Source organism: Panthera pardus, unplaced genomic scaffold, assembly GCF_024362965.1.
Source record: "Panthera pardus isolate Hobbes unplaced genomic scaffold, ASM2436296v1 HiC_scaffold_18, whole genome shotgun sequence".
NCBI lineage: Eukaryota > Metazoa > Chordata > Mammalia > Carnivora > Felidae > Panthera > Panthera pardus.
Genome location: NW_026526743.1, coordinates 20096433 through 20114709, shown reverse-complemented (window position 1 = coordinate 20114709; position 18277 = coordinate 20096433). Strand labels below are relative to the sequence as shown.

General features: G+C 45.1%; 2 protein-coding genes across 4 annotated transcripts in view; both read left to right on the top strand.

The window, feature by feature from the left end:
• GPATCH1 (G-patch domain containing 1) overlaps positions 1-9500 on the top strand; it is a 39669-nt gene extending 30169 nt beyond the window's left edge. For all 3 annotated transcript variants that reach the window (XM_053906035.1, XM_053906034.1, XM_053906036.1), the window contains 5 exons: positions 1217-1433; positions 2695-2802; positions 4888-4985; positions 6516-6664; positions 9224-9500. In XM_053906035.1, the coding sequence (XP_053762010.1) occupies positions 1217-1433; positions 2695-2802; positions 4888-4985; positions 6516-6664; positions 9224-9254 (603 nt within the window). In that variant the 3' untranslated portion in view covers positions 9255-9500. The remainder of the gene's footprint in view (positions 1-1216; positions 1434-2694; positions 2803-4887; positions 4986-6515; positions 6665-9223) is intronic.
• Positions 9501-9613: 113 nt separating this feature from the next.
• The window catches only part of WDR88 (WD repeat domain 88), a 46597-nt gene continuing 37933 nt past the window's right edge, over positions 9614-18277 (top strand). Inside the window, exon 1 of the mRNA XM_019423363.2 lies at positions 9614-10863. Within this exon, the coding sequence (XP_019278908.1) occupies positions 10552-10863 (312 nt within the window). The 5' untranslated portion in view covers positions 9614-10551. The remainder of the gene's footprint in view (positions 10864-18277) is intronic.

The window sequence follows — 18277 nt, the reverse complement described above, 5'->3', positions numbered from 1 at the left end:
GTTTATTTATTTTTTAATATATATAATTTATTGTCAAATTGGTTTCCATACAACAGCCAGTACTCATCCCAAGAGGTGCCCTCCTCAGTGCCTATCACCCCCTTTTCTCTCTCCCCCACCCCCCATCAACCCTCAGTTTGTTCTCAGTATTTTTTTTTATGAAATTTGTTGTCAAATTGGTTTCCATACAACACCCAGTGCTCATCCCAACAGCACCCATCAGTACCAACAGCATCCCTCAGTACCCATCACCCACCCACCCCTCCCTCCCACCCCCCATCCACCCTCAGTTCTCAGTTTTTAGGAGTCTCTTATGTTTTGGCTCCCTCCCTCTCTAACCATTTTTTTTTTCTTCCCCTCCCCCATGGTCTTCTGTTAAGTTTCTCAGGATCCACATAGGAGTGAAAACATATGGTATCTGTCTTTCTCTGCCTGACTTATTTCACTTAGCATAACACTCTCCAGTTCCGTCCACGTTGCTACAAAAGGCCAGATTTCATTCTTTCTCATTGCCAAGTAGTATTCCATTGTATATATAAACCACATCTTTATCCATTCATCAGTCGATGGACATTTAGGCTCTTTCCATTATTTGGCTACTGTTGAAAGTGCTGCTATAAACATTGGGGTACAAGTGCCCCTATGCATCAGCACTCCTGTATCCTTTGGGTCAATTCCTAGCAGTGCTATTGCCGGGTCATAGGGTAGGTCTATTTTTAATTTTTTGAGGAACCTCCATGCTGTTTTCCAGAGCGGCTGCACCAGTTTGCATTCCCACCTTAGGTCTTGTTTAAAATTGAGGGAGAATGGTGAAGGTTTGTTTTAGCAGACAATTGACCTAGTTAGGTTCAGGCCCCTGCCTTCATTAACCTCTAATTTTGGACCTCTGAAGGCTGATAGACTCTTGAAAACAGGACAGAAGCACTGTGCTGGTTCCAACTGCATTTTTGTGAGTCCTTTGCAATTCTGATTAATGACCTGTCTCCATGAGAACCTTCAGCTACTTCTACCAGTCAGCTCGCTCTGCAGTTGTTGAATCAGAAACATCACAAGAATAAATGCCATGTGAGTGGCCATTGTTTAGTTAGACCGTGTGTGGTATGGAGACCCATGTACCTGAGCATAAACATAAGAGTGTGTGTGTGTGTGTTTCTAGAACGTCTGACTCCCCTCACCTCTGCTTCTTCATTCCTGACTCATTTCATTGTTAATACAGAGTGTAAGCAAAGGTGTGGATTCACAGACTGAAGGAGAAGGGAGCCGCCCATCCATGGACTTATTTAAGGCCATCTTTGCCAGCTCCTCCGATGAGAAGTCCTCATCCTCTGAGGATGAGCAAGGCGACAGTGAGGATGATCAGGCAGGTACCGGGGAAGCTGACTTCAAAAGCTCCCAAGAAACTGACTCGGCAGAAACATCATCCGTGGCACGTGGTATGTCGCTACTTTAGATTTGGGGATCTAAAGGAGAAAATGAGGATGTGTCTAGAGAAGCTGCTTTTTTGTTTAGTGTGCAGTTTTAAACCAGGAGAATTAGCGGGCAGCGATGTTTTAATCTTGTATATTTTCAGTTGTGGATTTGGATGTAAATTTCTGGTGCATTTTTATGATAGTTATGTTTGATAATACCCTTTTTCCCACTTATCTTAGTTGAGAAGAATTAAAAAATAGTAGAATTTTTTGTTTAAAAAATAGCGTGTTTTTTTTTTTTTTTTAATTGGTTGATGATGAGGTGCTAGGATTATTGGCAACTTTTGGTCCTGAAGTGTACAGGGCACTTCTGCCAGCCAGGAGTTTGGACGGGAAAGGAAGTCATTGGGCGCTTGTAAGAGTGGGAGGTTTTTCAGATGCTTGGGTGGGTGGACAGAATTTTCCATCTCAGCCTTTTGGCAGGGGGGGAGAGGGGTTTCTAGCCCCGACAGTGTGTGGTAGACTTGGGTATAAGTTTTGAGGGCCTTGAACCAAGAAGTTACATAGAGATCTAAAACATCGCTTATTCTTAGGCAGTTTGCAAATGCCTGTTTCCTATTTCTGTGGAAAAAGGTAACCAGCTTGTTTGTTATTACAAAGCGATATATACTTGAACTGTAAAAGTTTACAAATATAGAACTGTAGAAAGCCCAGGATCCTTGGAATCCCGCTTCCCCGAGATAAACATTGTCAATACTTTGATGCATGCTCTTCCAGGTTTTTTGCATTTTTCTTTCCTCTGTATGAAAACATAGTCATCTGTTTAAAAAATGGCATTACCAATGTGAACACAGTAGTGTGTTTGTATTCAGTTTTCCCCCTCTTTGATCATTTATTTTCAATGAAATTAAGCTTTCTGAGCTGGGACTGTCTTAGATCCCTGTTTGTAAGTTTTTCTTCTTCTCTGAGGATATCTTTCCTCGAGGACATCTTGCAACCCTTGAGGTCTCAGTGAGGTGACCTGGAGCGTGTGCTGTATATGCCCCTGTGTTGTCGCCACTGGTGCACTTGCTTGCAGGTGCCTCGTGCAACTGAATTCCCAGCTCAAATGTCCCCGAGGTTGGAGGTCAGGTTTGCCTACTGTATCCTCAGCAAAGTGGTAAAGAAAAGCTTACATTATCTGGTGACAACAGGTATTAATTAAAGATTCGAACAGGTTAATATTAGTAAAATGTTAATTAATACTAACATAAATAGACAAAATTAATACCCTGGTGTTTTTCAGCTAGCGAGCCGGTAGCCCAAGAGCCCGCACCTTCCTTTCCGATACAAAAGATGCAGATAGACGAAAGAGAAGCGTTCGGCCCACGGCTGCCTCCCGTCTTCTGCCCCAGTGAGTTGAGAGCTCCTTGGTTCACCTGTTTGCATCGGCACCAGCGTCTCCCCTGAGCTGTGACAGCTCTAACCGTGTTATCACTTCCGCCCATCTAGGCCAACACGAGGCTGACCAAATACCTACAGTTGACCTGTGAGCAAGGCGGGGTTTAGGGGCGCCAACACCATGCACAGTTGAAAATCTGCATATAGCTTTGTTCTCCCCCCAAAACTTAACTGTTAATACCCAACTGTGGCCCGGAAGCCTTACTGATGACATGAACAGTTGATTAACATTTATTATATATGTTATATGTATTATATCTTGTGTTCTCACAGTAAAGTAAGCTAGAGAAAAGCAACTGTTATTAAGAAAATCATAAGAGAAAACATGTTTACCGTACTGTACTGGATTTACTTAAAAAAAAAAAAACCCACCATGGTGGAGCTGCACGGCTCAAACTTGTGTTGTTTGAGATCAACTGTACATACGTTTGTTTCTGGTTTTTTTGTTCTTAGCTACATTTTGCATCTCATTACTTCCACCTAGTGCCTAAATGAGAATTGTTGCTTTACAGCCTGAGACCTTTAAACTTTTTTTTCCTTCAACTTTCCGTTATATATAATAGAGTCCCGAGTATCTCAAATGTTGTCACTTACAGAAATAAAAAAGTAAAAATCTAGGACACAGAGATGGGTGAGGAATTGTAGGGAAAAGGGTAGTCTGAGACTTTTTTCTGTGTTGGCTGATGTAGCAAATAAAGCAAAAGTAATTCTTTCAAAAGTAAACATAGTCCATCCTCCGTCCCCAGTATCGGTCAACAACTTCCATTCAGTGTCTTAAATGGACAGTTTTGTTAAAATGTTTAGACTGGATTATCATCTCCTTGAAGGCCAGGTTAACAAACATCTGATAACCTGGCCCAGGTATATAAATGACATAATTCTGTTATCTGCTTCATAGTTTCCTATAGCACCCACGTATAAACATTGGTTTGATTAATTAAGCCAGCTTTCAAAGAGGTGATAAAAAGTGTGATGTTTTGAAAAATTGAAATGAATGCATTTCTTATTTGCTTTAGTTCAGATCTCCAGCTTAAAGTAAGTGTATTGGAATTTAAGAGCAAAGTTATTTATTCCCATTTCCCAGACCGTCCTTGATATCCTTGTAATAGTTAACTACTTAATTTTGTCTGTGGGTTTTTGAGGGGGAATGGTTTTTCAAAAACAAGCACTTAAAAACAAAAGTTTGGAGAAGTCCGATTTTAAAATATCTGACCAAGCAATAGGACCAGAGAGTTACAGGCACCTGTTACCTAGATTTGGAAAATATCCGTTCTTCTGAATTCCCTTGAAACTTTTCTTTAGGTGGAAAAAATTGATTTTTGTTGGTTTGGTGACCTGGAGGTTGATGACCTATGAAAACATTTTGGTCAGAGTTTGGAGGTGGAGAATTTAAGTGTATGCTACTTGCTTGGTCCTTTTTAATGATTATGTACATTATGTTGTTTTCATGCTAATTTTCTAGGGTTTTTTTTCAACTTAGAAGATAAAACGCATATGTAATGTGCTTTAGTAAAGGGAGGATGATGTGAGGGGAGCTGACGTTTATGTGCCAGATTCTAGGCTACGGGATTCATGTGCACGGTTCCGTCCAATCCTCTGTGTCCCAGAGAGAGCAAGGATTCTTCCTGTCACTATTCATAGATGGGGAAACTGAGGCTTGGAGAGGTTGAGCAACGTGCGGAAGGTCAGGGAGGAGCTGGCGGCCAAGCTGAGGTTCAGACTCTGGTCTGTCTCCTGAGCTGCCTGAGGATGTTAAATTAAAACAGGCTTGTGCTTTTTCTCTCCCGACTCTATGTCCATCTGACTCATCTGGCAGATAAGGCTGTGGCAAGATACGGGTTGGCTCACACAAGTCTTGCGTTGAGGCTTCTGGCAGTTTCTAAATATAGAGCTACCAGGTGACAGGTAACCTGTTTGTCAGCGAGGCAGGGCAGGAGTCCCACCTTAATGTTAAACATTCCACCTACGTCACATTCCTTGTTCAACAATTTGGGCTTTATTTTCCCCAATAGTTCATGTGTTAACGTTTGTGTTTCAGATGTTCGTCAGAAACTTGAGGCACCTCAGAAAGAGAAACATAAAAAAAACAAAGAAAAACATAAGACCAAGAAAGAGCACAGACGGAGGAAAGAGAAGGTAAGTAACTTCCGGGCGTCTTGGACAGCGTGCAGGCTCTGATGTCCCTGCTTCTGTCATGCAGACAAGCCCCCAGGGGTGACAGGGGAAGCCAGGCAGGGAGAATATCTGGTGGCCGAGGTGGGGGCACACAGGCCTCTCTATACCTTGGCAGGAATGTGGACACTCATGTACGCCTTCAATTTGCAGGCACTTTGTTTTTCTTTCAGGCAGAATATTTTAATTATTCAGTTCTACTTTAAAAACATTTTATTTGTGAACATGAAAAGGTAGGAGGAAAGGACATTTAAATACTTGGGAGTAATGGTTGAATCTTAATAAAGTAGTGTTAATTGGTTACTCATTCAATATCAGATGAAGATATTCTTTTGAACGTTTTTCCTCAACTGCTCTGTCATCATTATGGATAGAGAGTTGGGTTCAAAGCTTGCTGTTGGAGGTCAAGGAACTTAGGAAGAGTAGCGCGTGCTTTCACTTTGACACCCCTGTCCCACCATCCGTGTGTTTTCAGCGATGGCACAGGCTTTTAATTCAGTTGATGTTAGTGTTGGGCCCCAGAGTGGTCAGGACAGTGGTGGAATTGAGAACAAATAGCTCCGTGATTGGCTGCCAGAAAGAAAGGATTCCTGAGCAGGGAAGATGATGAACATCCTCTTGTGTCACAGGGAAAAACTGGTGCTGCCAGGTTTGAAAACCAAATTCATTCATTTCTTACCAGCGTATCTGCTGTTCTCTGACCCTTCTACTGTTTTCTTCATTGTGCTTCTCATTGTGCCATCCTGATACGTAGTTTATCACATGTGCCTAACAACGTGGCCCCAGTCAGGTTCATGCGAGGTGGCAGGGGTCACCTTGATGACATGGTGAAGCACGGTTCATGAGCAAACAGCTGAGCAAGAATTCTTGAAACGCTTTTGGTGCAAAAAGGTGATTTTATTAAAGCACGGGGACAGGACCCAAGGCAGAAAGAGCTGCACCGGGGTTGTGAGAGTGACTGATTATATACTTTTAAGTAAGTTTCTAAGGAATTTGGAAGCAAGGCTTTCAGGACCTTGAGGGGCTAGCTGCTGTTAAGATAAGGTTACTTTTAGTCTTTAATCAAACGTCAACGTGAAGGCACTAAGGCAGCCACGAGTTCCTCGAGGAAGGTCACACTCTGCACGTTTCTATCGGTGGTGCGTATCAATGGGCTGCAAGCTGTAAGGAGATTTCAATGAAGCTACGTTTCTCTTGCCTTTGTCTCCCTCGTCAACCTGGGAGGAGACAGATGGGGGCTAAGTGTCAAGATGGCATCCTGACCATGTCTGGTTCTGCCGTGTCTGTTGCCAGAGGGTCAGTTCAGAGTGTGTGCGTGCAGCTGTGTTGTCTGGTCTGTCCCATCGTAGACTGAAGCTCGCTCCAAATGAGATGTTTTGTCTTTGTTTTTGAATGACTCCGGCAACCAAATGCCTCCTTAGCCTGTCATTGTGCCCAGTCAGGGAGGGAAACACCCAGTTGTCCCCCCTCCCCCACCGCCCTTTTCTTTTTCAGAAAAAGAAACACCGGAAGCACAAACACAAAGGCAAGCAAAAGAATAAAAAACCAGAGAAGAGCAGTAGTTCTGAGAGTACAGACAGCAGCGACAGCCCGAGTGGTGAAGAAGGGACTGTAGACCTGTCACCCCAGGAACTGCTGAGAAGGTAGGCAGTGGGGGGCACTGGTTTTCAGAAACCTTCCAAGGCTTGTTGGAATCTCCGTGTATTTGCTGAGAGGCAAATGTCAGAAATGATCGATATGTATATCGAAAAAGAAAGAAAAAAGAAAGAAAGAAAACCAAGAAAGGTACTCAGGACCCCAGTGTGTTCCACTTCGGTGCATGGCCCTCCTAGGAGGGGACGGGTGGAGGGTGGCGCTGGGGGTTGTTGTGGTCCTATCTGGATGTCACAGTCTTCACTGCTGCACAGCCTGGTCCCCACGGAGCCAGGAAGGGGAAGTCCATCTGCGGGCCCAGGATGAAAGGGGAGGCACAGGTGAGCCCTGGCCATGTCAGCCCTACCTGCTGAACCAGCTCATTAAAGGAAGAGTAGCTCGGTCCTGTTCTTAGTCCCCATGCCTCCGAGGGCCTCCTCCTCCATTCTCTACTCTGGTTTCTTAGCCATTTGATGTTGTTCTACCCACCTGCATTAACTACTGTGGCCTTGTAGGTATATCTTGCTGTCTGGAAATACAAGTGCCACCCCCTTGTTCATTTCCATTTACTTCTTCAGAACAGACAGCAGATTCTCATGATTCAAAAATACAAAGATAAGCATTTCAGTTTAATCCCGAGCCTCCTGAAGTGGCTGTGCCAACTTACATTTCCCTCTCCTCCTGCATGCCGGCGTGATGGTAAGGTGCCCACACCACGGGCATTGCTCATTTCGTCCTCATGCACTCCAGCGAGGCAGACACGTGGGTCCCCTCATCTCCCAGGTGGGACGGCCAGGCCCAGGGAGGTTAGGTCACATGGCCACAGAACCTCACTCTTGAGGATTTGGGGCCATCTGATGAGTCATTCCTGCGGGGACACCCCTCAGTGCCCATCTGGAGGGCGTGGTGGGAGGGCGGGAGCAGGGCTTGCTGTGGGACACTGTGTAGCAATCAGAAAATGTGGGCAGAGAGCTGTGTGCTGATTGGCATCTAAAACTTACCATCAAGAGATCAAAAGCTGCAAAACGGTGTATCCAGGCAGTGCTGTTAATGTTAAAATGTCCTCTGGCCTTTGGATTTCCCTGTGTGTACATTTATGTACATCCTTGCACAGGAAGAGGGCTGGAGGGGTTCTTCCCACACCTGAGAGCACCTCTCTCCAAGGAAGGGAGGGTCAGAGGTGTGGAGTGCACTTAAATCTTCACTCTTGTGGTTGTTAAAGGTTTAGTCCCCCCGCTCCTCCCCACCGAGCCTCCTGGGTTCTAACCTTGGAGCCCCGAGGGCCCTCCACCCTTTGTGCCTCACCCCTGTCTTCTGCAAAGGACAGTGGGAGGCTCATGACCACAGGGGTCTCATTTGCATCCCCAGCACCTGGCATGGAGTGTCACTCTTGGTAAGGGCCCTGATGCTTTTCTGCTGTGACAGTGCCACTTGGTTCTGGGTGGAACCGTGGTCTGCCGCCTCCACCCCTTTCCCCTGAGACACCCCTCTCCTTCCTGTCTCTATCAGATTGTCTTGCCCATTCTAGAATTTCACAGATGTAGAATCATACAGCTAAGCAAACACCTTAGTGCACACACATACATATATGTGCACAGACCATCACCTTCCAGCTCCATGCATTCTCACCGCCTGATCAAGGGATACGCCAGCACCCCACAGCTGCTCGTGTCTCCTCCCACTTGGCATGCCTACCCGCATTCCCAGAGGTAGCCCCTCTTCTGTCACCGTTGGTTACTCTACTGCTTGGACTTTACTTACAGGAACCATGTATGACGCTTGAATTGGTTTGTGAGAGTCCCCCATGTTATCAGCTGCAGCAGCTGGTTCATCCTCATTGCCAGGGAGTATCCCTTTATGTGACCACACCAGAGCGTTCATCTCTTCTGTTGTTGTGGACATGTGGTTTTTCACTTTGGGGCTGTTGAGCAAGGATCTAGAGCCAGTGTGACCCAGCTGTAGTCAATGAACACCCTTGTGTGCATGAAGCTGAGATTTAAGACTGCCAGCTCAGGAGCCCTTGGCCCTAGAGCAAACATGGTTTTTTTTTTCAGCTTCTTCCCAAAGGTCCTACAGGAGCTAGGTGAGTAGGATTAGAACTTGCTTTTATAAACAGGTCCTAATATGAGATGTGGAGACTGAGTCTCCCTGTGTGTTTGGGGGTGACAGAGAAGCATTTTTAAGAATGCAGATTAAACTGATGCTTCTAGGGGCGCCTGGGTGGTTCAGTCGGTTAAGCATCCGATTCTTGATTTCAGGTCAGGTTATGATCCCAGGGTCATGGGATCGAGCCCTGCATCAGGTTCCGAGCTGAGTGTGGAACCTGCTTAAGATTCTCCCTCTCTCCCTCCCTCGCTCTCTCTCTCCCTCCCTCTCTCCTGCTTGTGCTCTCTCTCTAATTAAAAAAAAATAAATAAATGATGGTTTCATGGTCTGTGGTTGTCCTCTGTATTCTAGGAGTCCAGATGTACCACTGCGAGTTGGGGAGGTCTGGTGTGCTCGGCCCCCAAGGAGCTGTCTGGCTTTCGGTTCTTATCTAATTGTCCTCTCTCTTTTATTTCCTTTTCTAGGCTGAAAAGTCTTCCACTAAGGCGGCAGTAATTGAATTCTGCCCTGGTCTGTCCCAGTACCAGATCTCCTCCATGATGGAAGCTCGTTGATTGCTAAGTTAATACATTGTACAGATTGTATTTATATGTAAATTCATGCTGTAAAATAATTTTTAAAACCTTGACATTTCAAAGGCTGCCTTGGAAGGTTGCAGAAATTGATTTCTATTTTTAACCTCAGTTAGTGTCAGAGGAAATAATTCAGACTGTACAGTTTAATTAAAATGGAATTTTTCTATTTTCTTTTTGATTTTTTTTTTTTTTATTTCCTGAAACTTTAAAAAAGAAATGAAAAGTGAAGGGTTTTTCTCTAGTTTTGCTAATGGGGAAAGCTGAGTCCAGATAAAGACATTTGGCCTTACATAAGGACTCGTGTGAGAGGGAGGTGGTCCGCGCGTGGCTCTTGCCTCTCCTAGTGGAGAGTGGTGGCTGGGAGTCCAGCAGGGGGCCCAGCATCAGGGTCCTGGCAGGTGGCCTCAGCCTCTCCAGGTGGATGTCCCCCAAGTGTCCCACATAGTCTCCCATACCAAGAACTGGGGAGTGTGCGCCCACAGCCCGAGTCACACAGGCGTCAGGTCCTTGCTCTGCAGCCCTGGGGCCCCGCTCCCAGGCTGCCTCATCTGCACGAACCAGACTTTTGAGAAAAGTGCTGGCATTCAAAGTGACCTCATAGAAAGATCAGAACAATTGAACAAGTTTAAAAATAGCAAGAAGGAAGAAGACCACTTCAGCCACCCAGAGGTGACAACAATTAATGTTGTGGAATATCCACCCAGTCTTTTTCTATCTGTGGGGCTGCTACCCGACTGGAGGTGACATTCGTTCTCTCCTATTGTCATTGACATTGGGACACATCTCTCCTTCGTACTCTCATATGCGTCCCCGCCTCCAACAGCTGCATCTTAATTCATGCATGGCCCATTCTAGATCTAGTGATCATTTCTCTCTTGTTCACGTGAGGTGGGTCCGCCACGAACCCCTGCGCAGGCCGAGGGCACACAGAAATCGTCCTGGGACAGGGAGCCAGGGAGAACCAAAGGAAAGCCCTGGGGGTGGGGCTGCTCGTTTCACATGCTTGGCCTCATTCCTTTTGTGCCCAGGGCTGGAACCCCCGTTTTTCTGGGAGTAAGCGTGCTCCGCGTGGAGGGGAAGCAACGAGATCGCAGCGCGAGGGGGAGGGCGTGGCGTTCCCAGGAAGCGGCCGTGGGGCGCAGGCGCGTGGTGCCACCGTTCGTTCGTGGCCTGGCAGGGGTGCTGGGTGTCGGCAAACCAGCGGGTGGGGCTCTGAGATGGCCTCGGAGCCACCCTGCGCCCCCGGCTCCCCGGAAGCCCCGGACAAGGGCAAGAAGACAGTGTCACAGCAGTGTGAAGTACAGCCGCTTTTGGTCCCCTCCGGCGACATTGCGCACCCGCCCCAGAAGCTGCCCCGTGCGGCCCTGGTCAGGGGCTATGGCCGCTTCCATCTGTCGATTGTGGAAGCACGCCAGGGCCAGCTGCTGTCCGGCTTGGACCCCCTGGAGGTGGGCAGACGCTCCCTGCCATTAGAGAAGCACCCGATGCCTGAGGAGAAGTTCTGGGGCGACCAGGAGTCCCTCTCCAAGGTCAGACCACCGGGGGCGGGGGCGAGGAGCACAGGCTTGACCCTCACACGTGGGGAGGGCGCAGTGAGCCGGCTAAGGGACCTGTGGGGACCAACTTGGCATTGCCGGGGGCCCCTGAGTGAAGCCCTTGGGCTGCTGTCCCTGGGAAAACAAGGCTGCCCTGGGGGAGAAGGACAATGTTCCAAAGCAGGGGATCCTGACCCAACCCAGAGTGTGGTTTCTGGCTGAGCCTCCCAAATGTCCCCATGGTGACAACCCCAAGTGCATACCCCAGGGTCGGCGAAGGAGCCCTCCACGCCCATGAAACCGAGTTAGCTCCAGCAGCAACAGAAAACTTAGAAGAATAAAAAAATAAAAACCTACCAACACTACTTTGTCTTCTCAGCGATAGCTGGAGAGACACCGCATTGAAACAAAGGCTGGTGGCCTGTCAACAGAATTCTTGGGGATGAGAAAAGGATTTCCAAACCGAAACCCCCCACGGAGGCTTTAAAATCGGAGCAGAGAACTGAAACAAAATTAGCAAACAAGCTCCTGGGATACTCTGAGACTCAAAGAACAAATATAAAGGAACTAGAACTGTGAGAGAAAAGGTCATGCATGCCGGAGAGATCCAGAAGAGCCAATATACATACAGGAGGTGTTGGAGAGGGAGAGGGAGCAGGGGGAGGAGAAATACCGAAGGAAAACAGTGAAAAGACTCTCCCTGGGTTGAGGAAGACTGAATTGTTCCCATGGAAAGAAATGGTCCAGTTCAATGCGAGATGGGAGGCAAAAATCGCCTGCCTGGGGAGGGTAGGAGCGAGGCTGTGGCGCCCACAGACCACAGACGGAACAGCCTGGGATCAGGTTGACGTGCTAGGCTTCCTGGCCCGCCCTCAGAACACCTGGGAGCAGAGCCCACAACGGGGATTGCTGATGGCACTAAAAGTGTCAACGCTTTTAGTCATGATACTTGTTCTGCTTTTTAAGTGAAATTAAAGGAGAGCACAGACATTATATTTTTTCTCAGTAGAACATCCCCAAGACTCCAATTCAATAGATATAATTTGTTTTTAAACAAGTCTCCCTAGGAGCCTTGCCCCCATTAACCCATATCTCTGTACTGAGGCAAGAAATGTTTCTAGCTTCTTCTGTAACCTTACTGAGATATTTTATTTTATGCATTTCCCAGCATATATACGTATATCGTCGTCTTCTTCTTCTTCTTTTTTTTAACATAAATGGAAGCATACCTTAGACCCCTTATGCACCTAATTTCAATTTTTTTACCTAAGGTATTTTAGAGATCTTTCCATATCAGTAAAGAAACATCTTCCTTGCTCTTTTTTATGGAAGTATCCCACTGGCTAGCCATTTCCTGAGGACTTTAACCAGTCTCCTGTGGATGCACATTCAGATGGCTTATGATTTTGTGGGCCTAAGGTTTTTATGACCCATTAAGATGACAGAAGTTGAGAAATTCCAAGTTTTCCCAGAGGATGTTTCTGACCTAAGAACTCTCTACCTGACCAAACTGCTGATTCCCAATAAAGGCAACAGAAAGATACTTTCTTTAGACCTGCAAAGACTCAGAATGATGCTTCTTTTTGAGGACAAAGTTACTCAGGGGAGCACTCCAGCAAACGGGGGGAAAAAAAGAAAAAGAAAAACTCCGGTACGGGAAAGATCGGCTTAGAATAAACAGTGGAGAGCAATGACTCAAAACAATACAATCTGGAGGTGATTATACAGTGAGATTAACGTGGTGGTGTAGCTCAATGAAAATGTTACCAAATGACCCCTTAAAAGGAAAGTGCACAATGCAAAACTTAGTGTTAAGTTAATAACGTTCCAGATGATTTCATCGAAATCTCTGAGATGATTTGCTAAAGCACATTCTCAATAGATAGTGCTTCATTCTTGGTTTTTATTTAATGCACACTCAACACACGAATGGCTCTCGGTATTTTAGAAAAGAATCGGCTCAACACCCCCACCCGTGGCTTCCTGGCGCATTTAAGATGAAGTCCGGAGATCTGACCATGACCTTCCAGGCCTTTTCGCATCTGGCTCGTCTCCCTATTCTCCTGCTCGCCTGTGACCTGTTAACCTCCAGGCAGGGACGGCCTCGGGTCCCTCTTTCCCGGGAGGCTCTCCCCGCCGTCCAGGGTGCAAGCGCAGTGCCTCTGGCCGGGAGCTGCCCCGCGTACCGGCTGTTGGACGGCCGCCCCCCTTCCCGTGGCGCGCGGGCGCAGGAGCCTGTTCAGTCCCTGCGGTGCCCACGGATGCTCGCTCTCCGCCCTCCGTTCCCGCCGGCCCCACAGCGCCTAGATAAGGCCCGACGAGGCTACAACATACTTGATCGAGTGAAGGAAATCTACACACATAAAGAACTGACTTTTTGTTGTTGTTTTTACAAAAATTGGACCGTCCTCTATGTGCCAGTTTTGTTCGTGCCTCCGGATATGTACCTGTGTGTTTGGAACGTCTCCGCAGCGCCTCGGGGTCTCTATCCCTAATGAACCCCGAAAGTACTATGCCCAGAAGAAACGCGGAACCAAGGTCCCCGGAAAGGACGTCGGGGTTAGAGGGATGCCAGCCGCTCTCACTTGCTGGTCTGTTTGCCCATAATGAAAGCTCTGTTTTTGCCATGAGAGAACGAAGACGGGGAGTTTGGAGACGGAGGCAACTGCAGAGTGGGGAGCTGGGGGTGGCCGCCCCGGGGCCAGGGACCCGCGCAACGACTACGGGGGGGGGGGGGTCGCGTCCCCGGGACACGGCTGGTTCCCAAAGGCTGCCGGACGCCAGGACCCGCCGCCCGCCCGGCTTGCCTACGCCCCCTGGTGGCCAAGCGGGTGTCCGCGCCCGCACGCCTCGACCTGGGGCTGCCGAATCCCTGTCCCACCTCTCTGCGCTTCTTGGAGGCGAAGAATGCCTCCTTCCGTGCATCCTCACACCGCCGCGCTCTCCGCAACCCCTGTAGCCACGCCTCCCCTCACCCCTGCACCTCCTGCTGAACCCGCCTCGCTAGCGAGGTTCCCCATCCAGAGTCCCTGCATCTCCGCACTGCCTGGCTGCAGAGCCCCAAACCCCTGATTTCCGTGTCCCGCATTCCCTCGCGTCCCTTCACACTACCACAGTTCGACACCCCCACATCCCGGACATGCACCCCGGCCCCCGGGTAATACGGCGCCATGGAGGCGGGTGGTGGTGGTGGCAGTGGACCTTTTCAGGCTTGCTCCTTCTATCCCCCCTCCTTTTTAAAAGCATTGCTTTATTGAGGTGTAATTCACATATCTTACAAGTAACCTATACAAAGTGTGGGGTTTTAGGGTATTCGCAGAGTTCTGCAACCAGAGCCACAATCACTGTAGAACATCTCGTTGACTGAAGCCCCATACTCATTAGCAGTCAATCCCCATTTCACCTGAAGCCAGCCTCTCAACTCTAGGCAATTACCAGTTTAATCTCTGTCACTATAAAATTGCTTGTTCTAGACCTTTCATAGAAAGGGAAGCAAACAACATGTGGTCTTTTGTGACTGGCTTTTTTCCCTTAGTATAATGTTTTTGAGGTTCATCCATGTGCAGCAGGTGTCAGTACTCATTTATTTAAAAGCACATACACAGGGGAGTCTGGGTGGCTCAGTCCATTGAGAGTCTGACTCTTGATTTAGACTCAGGTCATGATCCCAGGGTTGTGAGATCCAGCCAGGCATCTAACTCCGAGCTGAGTGTGGAGGCTGCTTGGGATTCTCTCTCTCTCTCTCTCTCTCTCTCTCTCTCTCTCTCTCTCTTCCTCTGCCCCTCTCCCCCACTCACTCTCTCTCTCTCTAAAATAAAAAATAAATACAAGTAAATCTATATGAATATAATAAATACATGTTATATATATCACACACTTTATTCTTTAGAGCAGTTTTAGGTTCAAAGCAAAACTGAGAAGATACAAAGATTTCTTGTATATCCCTTCTCATTATCAACATGCCCCACTAAATGAAATATTTAAAACCATTAATGATCCTCAATGATACCCAAAGTCCACAGTTTACATTACAGTTCACTCTGGGAGTTGTACGCTTGTATGGGTTTGGACAAATGTATAATGACATATGTAGTCATTATGCACATTATGTACGTACAGAGTAGTCGCACTGCCTTACAAATCCTCTGTGCTCTGTTATCCCTCCAAACCTCCCCACCCCTGGCAAGCACTTTTCCAGAATGTCATATATTTGGATGCAGACGGTCTTTTCAGACTGGCTTCTTTCACTTAGTAATGTGAACTTAAGTTTCCTGATTTTCTTTCTTTCTTTCTTTTTTTTTTTTCACGGCTTGCATGTCTTTTCATGGCTTGGTAGCTTGTTTCATTTTTAGCGCTGAATAATACTCCATTATTTGGATGTACCATAGTTTATTTGTCCATTCACCTACCAAAGGACATCTTTAGGTTTTTCAAGGTTACTTCCAAGTTTTGGCAGTCATGGATAAAGCTGTTGAAACATCTATGTGCAGGTTTTTGTGTGGACATGAGTTTTTAAACTTCTTTGGATAAATACCAAGGAGTATGATTGCTGGATTGTATGTTAAGAGTATGTTTAGTTTTAGAAGACACTGTCAAACTGTCTTCAAAAGTGGCTGTACCATTTTGCATTCCCACCAGCAATGAATGAGAGTTCCTGTTTCTCCACATCTTTGCCAACATTTGGTATTGTCAGTGTTACAGATTTTGGCCATTATGTGTGCAGTGGTAACTTATTGTTGTTTTAATTTGCAACCCCCTGATCACATATGATGTGGAACATCTTTTCACATGCTTATTTGCCACCTGTGTGTATATCTTTTTTAGTGAGATGTCTGTTAAGGTTTTTGGCTCATTTTTTAATTGGGTTCTTTATTTTCTTATTAAGCTTTGACAATTTTGGATGATATTCCTTTATTGGACGTGTCTTTTGCAAATGTTTTCTCCCACTCTGTGGTTTGTCTTCTCATTCTCTTGACATTGTCTTTTGTAGAGCAGAAGTTTCAAATTTTTATGAAGTCCATCTCGTCAATTATTACTTTCATGGATTGTACCTTTGGCATTGTTCCTAAAGAGTCATTGCCATACTCAAGACCACCTAGATCTTCTCCTATGTTATTCTCTAAGAGGTTTATAAATTTGCATTTTACATTTAGGTCTGTGATACATTTTGAGTTTTTGTGAAGGATGTAAGGTGGATGTTTAGATTTATTTTATTTTATTTTTTTGCATGTGGATGTCCAGTTTTTCCAACACCATTTGTGGAAATCCTGTCATTTCTCCATTGTATTAAATTTGCTCCTTTATCAAAGAGCAGTTGGTTTTATTTATGTGGATCTATTTCTGGGCTCTCTAGGCTTCGATCTATTTCTCTGTTCTTTCACCAATGCTACACTGTCTTGATTATTGTATCTTTAGATGGAAGTCTTGAAGTTGGGTAGTGTCAGTACTCTAACATTTGTCTTCCCAAATCTTCTGCCTCTCCATATAAACTGTATAATCATTTTGTCTGTATCCACAAAATAACTTGCTGGGATTTTGATTGGGACTGCATTGAATCCATAGACCAAGTTGGGAAGAACTGACCTCTTGACACTATTGATTCTTCCTATCCATGAACATGGAATATATCTCCATTTATTTAGTTCTTTGATTTTGCTCATCAGAGTTTTGTAGTTTTCCTCATAGAGCTCTTGTACATATTTTGTTAGATATATACCTAACTATTTAATTTTGGGGGGTGCTAATGTAAATAATACCATGTATTTAATTTAAAATTCCACTTGTTCATTTCTGTTACGGCAAAAAGTGATTGAATGATCTGCTAAAACTGCTATTAATTCTAGGAGTTTTTGTTGATTCCTTTGGATTTTCTACATAAGCGATAATGTCATTTGTGCATTAAGACAGTTTTGTTTCTTCCTTCCCAATCTTACACCTCTTATTTCCTTTTCTTGACTTATCGCATGAGCTAGAACTTCCGGTACAATGTTGAAAAGAAGTGTTGAGAGGAGTCTTTGCCTCATACCTGATCTTAGTGGATACACTGAGTTTCTTACCATTAAGTATGATGTTAGCTGTATGTTTTTTTGTTTTGTTTCATTTATTTTTTGAGAGAGAAAGCATGAGCAGGGGAGGGTAGAGAGAGAGGGGAGACAGAGGATCTGAAGCGGGCTCTGTGCTGACAGCAGCGAGCCTGATGTGGGGATTGAACTCATGAACTGTGAGATCATGACCTGAGTCAAAGTCAGAAGCTCAACTGACTGAGCCACTCAGGTGCCCCAACTATAAGTTTTGTAGATAGTATTTGGCAAGTTGAGAAGTTCCCTCTATTTCTAATTTGCCGAGAGTTTTTAAAATCATAAATGGCTATTGGGTTTTGGCAAATACTTTTTCTGCACCTATTGATATAATCATGTGATTTTTCTTTTTTATCTTATTGATGTGATGAGTTACATTAATTGATTTTTGAATATTGAAGTAGTCTTGCATACCTGGGATGAATCCCACTTGGTTATGATGCATAATTCTTTCTATACACTGTTGGATTTCATTTGCTAATATTTGTTGAGGATTTTTGCATCTATGTCCATGAGAGATATTGGTCATTAGTTTTCTTATAATGTCATTACGTGGTTGTGGTATTAGGGTAATACTAGCCTCACAGAATGAGTTAGGATGTATTCCTTATGCTTCTATCCTCTGAAAGAGATTATAGAGAATTTGTATAATTTTTCCTTAAAGGTTTGGTAGAATTCACCAGTGAACCCATCTGGGCCTGCAACTTTCTGTTTTGGAAGGTAGTCACTATTTCAATTTCTTTATTAGATAAAAAGCTATTCAAACTGTCTATTTTTTTCTTGGGTGACTTTTGGCAAATCGTGTCTTTTAAGGAATTAGTCCATTTCATTTCAAACTTGAATTTAGTCCGTTTCATTTCCGGTGATTAAATTTGTAGAAATAGTTTTTCATAGTATTCCTTGATTATCTTTTTAACATGCATAGGATCTAGCTTTCATTTCTGATATTCGTATTGTGTTATCTCTTTTTTTTTTTCTTGGTCAGCCTGGCTAGAGGCTTATCTTTTTTAAAGAACAGTTTTTGGGTTCATTGATTTTTATCAGTTTGCTGCTTTTGATTTCATTGATTTATGCTCTAATTCTTATTGTTTCTTTCCTTCTGCTTACTTTGGATTTAATTTGCTCTTCTTTTTCTATTTTCCTAAGGTGCAGGTTTAGATGATTGATTTTAGATCTTTCTTCTTTTTTAATATGTGCATTCAACATTATAAATATCCCTCTAAGTTCTTCTTTCACTGCATCCCACAAATTTTGACAAGTCATGTTTTAATTTTGTTTGGCTTAAAATATTTAAAAACCTCTATTGACGTTTCTTCTTTGGCCCATGTGTT